The sequence below is a fragment of the Hyperolius riggenbachi genome, chromosome 3, assembly GCF_040937935.1.
Source record: "Hyperolius riggenbachi isolate aHypRig1 chromosome 3, aHypRig1.pri, whole genome shotgun sequence".
Taxonomy (NCBI): Eukaryota; Metazoa; Chordata; class Amphibia; order Anura; family Hyperoliidae; genus Hyperolius; species Hyperolius riggenbachi.
This window is the reverse complement of record NC_090648.1, coordinates 280496312-280508707: the sequence shown is the minus strand read 5'-3', so window position 1 is coordinate 280508707 and position 12396 is coordinate 280496312. Positions and strand designations below refer to the sequence as shown.

The 12396-nt window shown below is 44.5% G+C and overlaps 1 protein-coding gene across 2 annotated transcripts in view; it reads right to left on the bottom strand.

Annotated features, from left to right (window-relative positions):
• WASL (WASP like actin nucleation promoting factor) overlaps positions 1-12396 on the bottom strand; it is a 121722-nt gene that overhangs the window by 60525 nt on the left and 48801 nt on the right. For both annotated transcript variants that reach the window (XM_068276375.1, XM_068276376.1), the window contains exon 2: positions 4041-4175. In XM_068276375.1, the coding sequence (XP_068132476.1) occupies positions 4041-4175 (135 nt within the window). The remainder of the gene's footprint in view (positions 1-4040; positions 4176-12396) is intronic.

The window sequence follows — 12396 nt, the reverse complement described above, 5'->3', positions numbered from 1 at the left end:
TCTAGCCGTGCCAGACCTCAATCAGGCGGCGACCAATAGTGCGGGCACTAGGACCTAGCACACCGCACTGATATGCGGAAGTGACATCACTTCCGCATATAGAGCGGGTGCGCCCGCTCTTACTGGTCGGGTCTCCGCTGATCCTGAGGTCTGACACTGCAAGGTGAGGGGGGGAGCGGCGGCGGCTAGAGGGGGGGGGGTCCCTGTCACTCACTACCTAAAGGGGGCCCCTGTCACTACCTAAAGGGGGCCCCTGTCACTCACTACCTAAAGGGGGCCCCTGTCACTCACTACCTACAGGGGGTCCCTGTCACTCACTACCTACAGGGGGTCCCTGTCACTCACTACCTACAGGGGGTCCCTGTCACTCACTACCTAAAGGGGGTCCCTGTCACTCACTACCTAAAGGGGGTCCCTGTCACTCACTACCTAAAGGGGGTCCCTGTCACTTACTACCTAAAGGGGGTCCAGGCTGGCTACATATACTGGGGACACTGGCTGTTTGTCATTATGTGCATTTACTGGTGAAACGCTGTCTCTTATGTGCATTTACTGGGGAAAAGCTGTATCTTATGTGCATTTAGTGGGGAAATTTTGTCAGTAAAAATAATCTTGTCAGTAAATTTTTAGGTATTTGTCAGTAAAAAAATAACGTGAAAGGTTGGCAACAGTGGCAGCCCACCTCACCCTTGGGCTTGGCGGGGGAAGGAGCCGACGACAGCGAGAGCGAGTAGGGTGGCCGCAGGCAGCCATAAATACGTAGTGTGTGACTGCGTCGCACTCGCAGAGCCTCTCAGCCTGAGTCAGTCCAGAGACTAGCAGACTCGCAGGCAGCCAAAGCCAGCCAGGAGCAAGCCCATGGAAGAGGGGTAGGAATGGGGTATCACATACATGCGTAAAGAGGTGGAAGTTGTGGGTGTGATTAAGCAGGACATGGGTGTGGTTATGTGGTTGGGCGCTGGGAATTTAACCACTCCCATAGGCGCCAGAGAAAATCTTGCACCCAGGTGCCAGGCAACTCAGGCTCACCCCTGTCTGGACCAAAGTGCTAGATTAAGTATACAATTTGTGTAAACTAAAGCTAGAACTGGACCCTATTCTCTTACTGTTTAATTTATATGGTACCAATCAGACATCTGAGAGAAGTCTCGTACATCTTCTCAAGGCCTAGGTCCCATGCCTCACATCTTTATTGCCTCCAGGACAGTCATCTTTAAAAAATGGATTTACCACTCATTACCAACTGAGGAATTAACTCACCTATTCAATCTAGACAGGTTGGATGTTCTGGCTCACAAAGAGAAAGAGAGAAACGCACTAAATATCTTTTTAAAACCTGGAAACAGTTCCTACTAGCCTCCTTTACAACTAAAGAAAAAGGATGATTTAATGGAGCATTTCAAATACACTGGCTGGTATTACATGTCTCAACTTCAGGGCTCTCTTGGCACGTTGGAAGTGTCCTCGTGATATTTTTTGGATGTTCATTCTCTATCCTGGGTCATAGACTTTAAGTTTTTGATCTGCAGCAATGGTTGATCGTGGGAGGGAAGGATGGTGGGAGGGGTGCTATTTCTGAAGGGAAATTTTACAGGTGTTTTCATTGTTTCCATTGAATATGCTCTTACTGGTTGTATCTTTCTCCTGCCACAGGTATGTTTGACCTGCTGGTTTACTAAAATGAAAAAAACTAAAATAAAATAAGTTTAAAACGTGTCTAGAACTTCCATACAGATGAGAATCTCTGGTGAACCTTTAGCATTTACTCAATCAGAATAGCCAGAATTTGATGGTAAACCACACCTTTCATTTACATCAACTGCTAATGTTAGGCCCCTATTTCCACAGTAAGGCAGTAAGACCTGGAACCCACTAACAGTACATTACTAAGCACTTGTGATTTGAAAAGCTCTGACTAATGTAATGCTATGGGTGTGATCCTACTCGAGGGATGAGATTTTCAAAAAATCCCCCACAGCATTTCATTAGCAAGAGCTTTTTCAAATCACTAGCACTTAGAAAAGGCTGCTAGTGGGTTTGAGCCCTAAAAAGCCTCTCAACTGCTTGCTGCTGCCTGGCACCTGCTCACCACTGCCTGGTAACTGCTTGCTGAGCCCACAGTTCAGCTGCCCTTGGAAATTAGCCCTTAAAAGTAGACATGAACTCTTGCAAAGGACTGAAAGAAAACAGAGAAATGCACCCTGTATGTATTTAACGTAGAGAGGATGTTCTGAGTTCAGGTCCACTTTAAGGGCTGCAATCGTTTGATTTAAGTGAATAGCAATTTGCATGATTCAACTAACAAAACTAGTGACAGGTGAATATTAACTCGTCCAGCTATGCAAAAAGTATTTGCTTGATATTTTTCATCATCCTGATGTTATTTTCATGTTAAATTAGGTTTTTTTTTTTTTTTTTTATGTGGGAGGCTTTAATCAACATAAAAATGGGGACAGATGAGCACTACACTCATCACCTACTTTAATAAGATAAACATAAGAATGACACTTTTACTTTTTTTTCCACTTTCAAAAACACTTGTGCAAGCAAGTAGGCAGGCAGGGATCCTTATATAGATCCTTTCTAGGGAGAGGTTATATAAAGATGAAAGTAAACACGGAGAACGGTCTAAAACCAGTCAGGTCTGACAATGATTACCTACTGCAAGGGGCAACAACAAAGGGATACAAATTTATAGCAGATCATAACATTTTGCAATTTTTAAAAACTGTATTGATTCTTTAAAGAAGTCATTAGTATGTTACCCCCAGTACTACTTACCTGGGGCTTCCTTCAACCCCTGGCAGCCGCTATGTCCCTTGCCGCAACTCAGCTGGCCCCCGTTCCCAGACGGTGCACAGGCCGATTTCCAGGTAGTCCTCTACTGCCCCTGCGCAAGCGCCGCTGTCAATCACCTCCGTGTGTTCCGGAGCGTACTGCGAAGGGACAGAACTACTGCGGCGAGGGACATAGCGGCTGCCAGGGGCTGGAGCAAGCCCGAAGTAGTACTGGGGGTGGCATAATTTAATTGATGACACCTTTAAAAGATTTTACTTCTCTGCTACACCCAACCAGGTTTCTTTGTGTGAGAATGCCAGCCTCAGAGTTTTACAAAACACCCTACTCCGCAAACCTGAAGCAAAAATAAAACTTATGATAGAATGAATTGTATGTGTAGTACAACCAAAAAATGGAAAATTAGTAGCAAAGAAAATAGTCTCACTGTTTTCCAGTACAGGAAGAGTTAAAAACAAACAAAAAATATACAGAAAAAAAAGCTTCTCTGAGCTATTCAACCCACTGGATCAAATACAGTCCTGTTTTCTGAAGCACCTAGGCCTCATTTCCATGGACATCTGAACTGCTTGTTCGTTGAGCAGTTCATCCTCCCGTCTGCGTCCCACGGCTGCCATTCATTTGCAATTTAAATACAGCCGAAATGCAATGCTTATAACACTACACGTGTCAAGTGGCAACCTGCAGTGTTACCATGCAGCATAAAAAAGCCGCATGGCAGCCAACCGCTAGCAAGCCCCTGGTCGCTGACCAGGGGCTTGCTGACCTGATAAGCGGAGAATCCCCCCCCAAAGACCCCTCCCCGGCCGATGCTCGAGGAAAAAGAGCCTTAAACAGCCAAGAAAAATATATTGGCGCTTTATAAATACAAAATACCTGTAAATTTTAATTAACAATTACCAGACTTTATTATTTTCTTTCATTTTCCCCATTTACCTGGTTAATGGTCAGATGACACAAACTTATTATAGACCTATTCTGCTAGAGTTGTTGGCTTTGAGTTTCTCATAAGGAAAATGTAAACTGGCACTGAACAAGGAAGTGGAAAGAAGTACTAAAGTCTGGAAGTGCCAACATATTTCTTAAAGGCTATGCAGTGGGCAGACAATCATCTGAATTAGCTGAAGAATGTTACTAAATTGCTGAAGCTGGCCTATTTCTGGTACATGCAGATCAAAATCCTTTTATTTGCAAATGGCAAACACATAAGTTAATGATACTGGAAGGAAGGTTAGATGCCTTACCTTTATGTCATATATCCTAATGAAATAGGATCTCTGTGGATTGTCCTTCACCAGGCAAACTACTCCACAGCATTTCTTTATCCATGTGGAATTTCGGTCCGAAACAAAAAGCTGCACAACAGCTGAGTTAATAGTCTATAAAGGAAAAAATAAAAAACACAAATATAAGAAGTGCAACACGCAGCAAACTAGAATTCAAGAAAATTTGTGGCGACAGGGAAATGGAGGTTTATATCTTTATTACCCTATAAAAAGCCAACTGCCTGGCTTTTGTGTTTTTCTTTTGGTTTCAGTGGTATGTGACTCACACCTACAATGAATATGCAGCCAGTGGATTAAGACATGATTCAGAATATGCCTGAACTGCATACTTGGCACCAGCCAGTCTCTCCTTGTGTGCACAAATGTGACTTAGCTCAACGTTTCCCTTTCACAAGAGCTGAATGTTTTGTGGCAAGTTTTGCAGCAGTACAATCAAGAACATTTTCTCCATGTCCCTATTGTAGCCTTATATACACACACACACACACACACACACACACACACACACACACTCTCTCTCACACTATCGTCTGCCAGGAATTGGGAATGGATAATTCGGGGTAACAGTGTGGGCCACGGCTGTACAGAGGTGTTGCCAACTTCCAGGCTGATGACTGCACTGTTGCTATGCAGTGAGTAGGATAGCTGTTAAAGTGAGTAAGAGAACAATGGTTTTGGCCAGTGGCAGGCCAAGATTATCCACCAGGGAGATTGCTGGCTTATGGCACCAAGGAGGATTAGGGGCAACTGTACACATGCTAGATTCTCAGCAGAGGTGGTTCTGACAGGCCAGCTCTCCTGTGAACTATTAAGCTTTTGTACAAGGTCTGTCACCTGGCAGAAATTGGGACTCGATCCCTCGGGCAACAGTTGGGAGCAGAGTCTGCACTCTGCCCCTCCTCCTTGGTTGATAACAAACTAGTGTATGAAGCTTTGGGATGCAAAAAAAAAAAAAACCACTTTAAAAAAATCATAATAAATTGCAGGCAGTGTAGAAGGAGATACACATGGCTTTAAAGGCAGGATTCAAAGAACATGCACACTGGAACACAGCAGATCAGTGTACCACTTGTAGTAAACTTACAATCGAAGTGTTGCCCACCAGACTTTACTACTGTCCTAAACAAAATATGGCGATTTTTTTTTCTTTCATTTACGGTAATTATTTAGGTTTAAAATTAAATAAATAGAATCATTGAAAATTGCAGCTCACTCTTGGTAGTCCAATACATGGAAAATGACTTTCGCTTTTTTACGCATTGAACCAGTAATGCATAAAATGTATGCGTTAATGTTCCTGCACTAGCGGGAATGCGTAAAAATGTACGCAATGCGGCCCGCCGACCTCCGAGGTCGGCAAGCTGCCAGCGGGGGACTGGAGCAGCAGTGAGTGACTACGAGGGCACAGGATGGCTGCATGGGGCTGGTAGAAGCCACAGGTAAGTGAAACTCATTTTTTTATTTTGCTTGAACCTTCCCTTTAAGTGAAGGTAATATCTCTAAAGTTTACCCAAGGTGCAATAAAAAATAATCCAAAAAAATAAATGAACACTTATCTAAGAGGGAAGCTCTGGATCCTAAGAGACTTCCCATGTCCTCCTAGCACACACCATTGCCGCATGTTGACCCCTGAAACATATCCGACAAAGCTTGTCGAATGTGTTACATGGCCGTGCTCTTGTTAATACACAATGGTGGCTGTTCCTTGCCCGTACGAGTACACTTGCGAAGTTAGAGCCATGCGGGAACAGCACAGCCACTCTCGTGCATAAAGAGGAGCGTGAGCACAATCTTCAAGTGGGTGCCGGGTAGAGGCATTGGTCTCCCGAAAGACGTGGGAAGCCTCAGGAGGAGACAGAGGCTTCCCTTAGGCAAGTATCTAATGTTTTATTTCTTTAGGTTCACCTCTGGTTCTCTTTGGAAATGGCAACAGAATGTGGCTAGACGTAAAAGACAGCCACAATACTCCTCTCTGTTGTATTAATTTACTAGTCTCCACAAAGCAGGAAGCAAAACCTATTGTATCCCTTAGCACAGCAATTGTTTTGCTGGGCCTACTGCAACGACATTCATTCCACGGGGAGGTGGAATCCTAGGCATCTGAGAGATGCTGGTTTACAAGGTATGAAGTAATCACTCCCAGCACACAAGACGTTTTTAATAAAACAGATCCAACTAAAATGTATTAAAAAACGTTAGGTTCTTTCTATCAAATATTGCTTGAACATAGATCAAGAAAGGCCAGTAGAGTGCAGGTGGGTTGCCAGAAGAGAAGAGCGCAACTGATGGCTGCACAGCTCTAGATTGCACTGCGAAACACAGGACTAGCTATAGCAGTGTTCTGATAAATATCAAGTTATGCACAGCAGTAAAACTATTAATTTTTCTCATTTGATTTTCGGTCAGGGATAATACTGCTAGTGAAAAGCTAGTGTCCGAGGACCGTAATAGTGGAGAGCCAAAAAAAGGCAGTTTATACAAAAACAGTCAGAGCTACTGTGCAGTGACCTGAGGTAACACTAGAGGAATCTGGAGTAAGAGCATGTTAACACAGCTAGTTAAAATACTTTAACTATTTAGATATTATTTGATAAGGCTTTTTTCTTTGGGAAATTGTACATATGTTTATACTTCATCTTAGCAAGGTCCTTTATCTTCTGCATACTAGGGTTAATGGACAGGCATGCAGAGGCCAGAAGGCAGCCAAGTGTAGGAAGACTTCATATACTCTCCAGGCTCTTCCCACTTCCACAAATGCATATTAGACCATCCACCTACAAAATACCAAGTGCTTTGTTTTGATATTGTAGAAGCATGTTCCAAATGAATAGTTCATTCATTATTCTCTTTACAGGGTCCACAGCTCTGCAAACAAATGCCAAAAGTAATGTTTGGAAAATACCAAACAAACTATGGCAAAACTGTAATGTAAAAGCCTTCAACAGAACAGTCACAACTGAATTCCTTTGGTTACATTTTTAGCTCTTATTGTTGTATAAAGTAGCTAAATTAAAGGTTGTGGTGCAATAGTTATTTAAAGCAAGACTAATATCCACACACTGATCACCCCAAAATGTCAAATTTAACTTTCAATTTTGCCCCCCCCCCCCCCCCCGAAAAAAAAAAAGACAATCAAAAGTATTGATTGAACAGGATGGACTATACTAGATTGATCAGGGGCAGGGCATAAGTGGTTGTCGATCGGTAGGCCATAACATTGCAACGCTGCAGTTACCGATTTTTAATAGTTTATCTGCTAGAATCTATTGAAAGTTGATGTGCTGTGTATGGTAGGAACGGATTCCATTTTGAATAGTTTACCATCAGAAAGGAATCGATTGTTTTGCCACATTGGATGGAAGCTATAAGTCTATGCCCAGCTTAAAGGAATACTGAGGTGAAAAACTAATGGGATAAACAATTGCATCTTTCCTTCTCCGAAAAAAGACTTTCAAATATCTCACAGTTTTATATTTTAATCTACTAAGTTTTTACCATTTCATTGTCTCTGCTCAATGATACACTCATTGAAGAATGCCAGCACTAAAATTAACCGCCCAGGCGGTAACCTCGACCTGAGCTTGGGGTAGGAAAAAAAATGCTGCGAGCGGTAACCCCAAGCTCAGGTCGGGGTAGTGAAATCAGCCATTTACCTTGACTTGTGGAATCCCATGCGCAATCAACGCTGCGCAGCGGTACTCCAGCCTCTCTCCCCCGGGATTTGTGCGCCAATCAGATGAGCAGAGCGGCAGTGTCGGCGGCGGGACGTCGGGCGTTTTGACATCATGAGGGAGGGAAATTTAAAAAAAAGTTTTTAAAATGACAGGCTCCGATTGGCCCTAATTCTGCATGTATTGCATACACATGAAATACATTTGTATCCAATGGATTGCAGCAATTTGCTTCCCCTGCTTGTGGGCTGTGTTTTTTGTGATCTGCTTGATCTGCTGCTTTTTGGATTACCTGTGTGCGGAATTTTTGCCTGGATTTTGACTACTTTCTTTGCCTGCTGCCTGTACCGACCTCTGCCTGGATTAAGACTACTCTCTTTGCCTGCCGCCTGGATTAGATTTGTCACTGCCTGTCACCAGCCCGTCACCTGCTATGGCGTCAGCCTCAAGGCGTCTCATCCCGGAAGCGCTGGAAGAGTTCAGGGACAGCGATTCTGATTTGCAGTCGCTGGTGGACTCCACCGACAGTGACGCACCTGGCAACCTGACGTCGTCTGACTCGGAGAGCGACAGTGACTCCATCACCACAGACACTGAGGTTAGTGATGCACGGGTGTGGTGCCCTACTGACACTACCCACGCTCCGCCACCGCCCCCACGTCTCACTTTTACTGGGGAGACCGCCCTGAAGGTTGAGTGTGATGACAGCCCCCTGGCATGCTTGCAGCTATTTTTCAATGACGCTGTCATTGATAAAATCGTGGTGGAGACTAACCGCCACGCCACGCAAGAACTGGCTGCTCCACGTGGGCCCTTTTCAAGGAGGACGTGGGAGCTGGTCACCAAGGAGGACCTGTGGCTGTTACTTGGGCTAATTATTCTGCAGGGGGTGGTGGGGAAGCCCCTGCAGAAGTGGTATTGGTCTACAAACAAGATCATCGCTACCCCCTTATTTGGCACGAGTACCGTTTTGGACTTATAATTAAGTAGCTGCACTTTGCAGACAACACAAACTTCGACGAGTGCAGCCACAGGGCACAGGGCCAAAGCTGAAGAAAAGTTGGGAGGTTTACCAGCTGGTGGTGGAAAACTTCAGGAACACTTATGTACCCGAGAGGAACATAAGTGTGGATGAAAGCCTGATGGCCTACAAGACTATCCTGGTTGCAGCATATTGAATTGAAGAGTGCCCGCTTTGGAGTCAAGTCCTATATGCTTTGCGAGGCATCAACGGGATACATTTGGAAAAGCATTAACACAGACAACTTCTACAGTTCCCCTGAACTTAGTGCCTACGGCACTGTTCGGCCTTACAGGCGAGAAATGCCAACAGCCTTCGCCAAGCAAAAACTAAAAACTGGGGACATTGTGGCTTTGCAGAAGGGAAAAATGTTGGCATTCCGCTGGGGTGACAAGAAGGGCGTTTGTGTGCTCAGCACTGTCCATGATGCATCTTCTGTCACCACCAGAACACGAGTAGGTAAAGTCCTTGACAAGCCTCAAGTCATCATGGACTATAATCACACAATGGGTGGGGTGGACAGAGCTGACCAAGCAGTCATGTTCTATCCTGCAGTCCACAAACAGCAGAAGAAATATTACAAAAAAATTGTCATCTGTTGGAACAGGGCATTTGGAATGCTTTCATCCTATACAACCCCCCCCCCCAAAAAAAAACAGTGACAGGCCAGTTACCCATGAAGATTTTATTTGGAAAATATGCGAATGCATCTGCATGAAGTACCAGACGACAACAGCAGATGCAAGAGTTGGGCGCAGTGCACCGTACATTGTAAATCCCGAGCGTCTCACTGGCTGCCACTTTACAGAGCACATACCCCCCACTCAAAAAAAAAAAAAAAAAAAAAAAAAAAAAAGCTACACCAACGAGGATGTGCGTTGTATGTTGCAGCAAGACTGATAGCAAGGGCAAGAAAGCCCGGAAAGAAACCAGATTCTACTGCACGGATTGCAATGTCGCCCTGTGTGCCATTCCTTGTTTACCACACGTGGGAGGTATATATACAGTATCCGGTATACACTGTACTGCATGTACATACTGTATATCTAATCTGCTGCCTTATTTGTACAGTTTTGCTATTTCAGTTTATTGACAAATTAAATTATTTCAGCAAATGTGGGTTCCAGTCTTATTTATATGCAGAATGTCTACCAGGCCTTTATTCCAGGGCTATGGAGTCGGTACAAAAATCTTCCGACTCCAAGTCAGACTCCTCAATTTATGAAACCACGACTCAGACTCCGGGTACCCAAAATGGCTCAGACTCCGGGTACCCAAAATGGCTCAGACTCCAACTCCTCGACTCAGACTCCTCAGTCTAATACTTAACAGGGCTGTGGATTTTGTACAAAAATCATCCGACAGACTCCTGACTCAGACTCCTCAGTTTATGAAATCAACGACTCAGACTCAAACTCCGGGTGGTCAAAATTGCCCCGACTCCAACTCCACAGCCCTGCTTTATTCTGATATATTCCGGTAAGTTATGACTTGAAGAGAACCCGAGGTGGGTTCGAAAAATCCTATTAGCGCACAGAGGCTGGGCCTGCATGTAATGCCCAGCCTTTGTTGCTATACTGTCACCCTCCAGGCCACCCCCCCCACGCTCTGCTATGCCCCATAAATCAAATGCTGTGCTAGTGGCATCGCTAGCTGGCTATTTACATCTAAACGGTCACTCTCACCGCTCCCCCCACCTCCTCTATGTTGCCGCTCCCGCCTGCGTCCCTTCCCGCCCCGCTGATTGGAGAGAAGGAACGCAGGTGGGGAGCGGAGAAATAGAGGAGGCGGGAGAGCGGCAGTGTAGATAAAAACAGCTGGCTATCGACACGCTGCATGTCGCTAGCATGGCTGTGTGATTTATGGGGACAGCAGAGCGCAGGGGGGGCCTGGGGGGGGGGGGGGGGAGATAGTATAGCAACAGAGGCTGGGCATTATATGCAGACCCCACCTCTGTGTGCTAATAGGATTCTTAGAACCCACCTCGGGTTCTCTTTAAGAATTGTAAGTGTAAAATTCTTGAAAAGAAATGTACCGCTTTTGACACATTATTCCAGACAAAAATGCACTGCCAGGGAGGTTAAATATTGACTGCTTTTATCTCTTTCCTGATCTCAGAAGGCATTTTCTGCCAGGAAAGTGTTGTATGGCTGTAATTCCTCATCAGTAACGGTTACCACTATAGTCCAACCAGGTTCCAACTAGACAAACTTGTGCATTCTTGATTAACTCTTTCAGGCAGAGAAAGAAAAAAAATGAACTCAGCATAGTTATTTGTGTGCATGCACATGTCTATCATGTCAGCTCGATATTCCTTCAAGACCAAAGATAGCACAATTATATTGCTTAATATTTCAAACAGGGTTGGGCCTTTTTAACACAAAAGGCTGAAGGTGGCGAGCTGTTCCCATGCACTGGTTGGTTCTTACTAAATGTGCCATTGTTTATTCAACATTGATTGTGAAAAGCCATTCCTTGCGTCTTTATAAGCTTAACTTGGGAAGGCCGAGAGGAGGAATTGCAAAAAAGTGAGGCTCTGTAGCTTAGTACTGCAACAAGCAGCACAAAAGTTAGATGTTGAAATAGGGGAGATGGATATTAGATCAGAACTGTGCTGAGATATAATCGAATACTTAGTAGGGCAATAGGCAGGGTGGTAAATCATCAACAGAGATATTTTGGTTTAACTCGCCCAATCGCTCGTTCCAGTGGTGATTACCATGGCAATGGCAGCATCATGTGACACTATTACGTAATAATAGCTTGTCACATGCCGCCGTTGCCATGGAGATTGCTGCTTGAACAAACGTTTGGCCAATTCCTATTATTGTGTGCGCGGCAGTGGGAGGAAGAGAGTGGGGAAAATAAATACGGCCCCTAGGGGCCGGTCAGCTTTATAATGGCACAGGCAAAATCCAACCCACGGGCCGTAGTTTGCCCAGGCCTGCTTTACACGGTCACAAAGGCTGTGCACACTATCCTATTGAACCTTTGGATCAGTGCATTTACGTACCTTATATAAATATTTTACAGTGTGATGCAAAACTTTATTAGATCTACATTTACTAATATGTATACTACAGTTAAAAGTACTGTACAACATGGAAGACGATAGTGCCATATAAAACAAGGTAGATGGTGCCATCTGTATAAAAATACAGTCCTTGTGCTAGGTCAGTAAATCTGTTTATGGCTTATGTGTGTGTGTGTCAGCTACACAAATGCTGCTGAGACATTTAAATTCCATTCTCCTGTCCCTAAGGAGGAAGAAGAAGAAAAATATATATTTCCTGTTCTAAACTCTGACTAGAAAGCACATTCCTTCTCCAGCTTGACTGAAGCTCCCTGATCAATATCATTAAATTGTGAGCATTCTTTAGTGCTCAACTGAAAAGTAGGTTCTCTCTTTTAGAAACACATAGGCGTCAGGTTTAATAATTTATGGACAGTTTAACCTCCCTGGCGGTACAAAAAAAAAATCCGCCAGGGGAAAGCGCAGCACTTTTTATTTTTGTGTGTTTAAAAGCATGTAGCTAGCCTAGCGCTAGCTACATGCTTCCCCCCCCCCCCCCCCCTCCCTTCGCTATCCCTCCCACCCCTCCGATCGCCGCCGGCGCTTTTG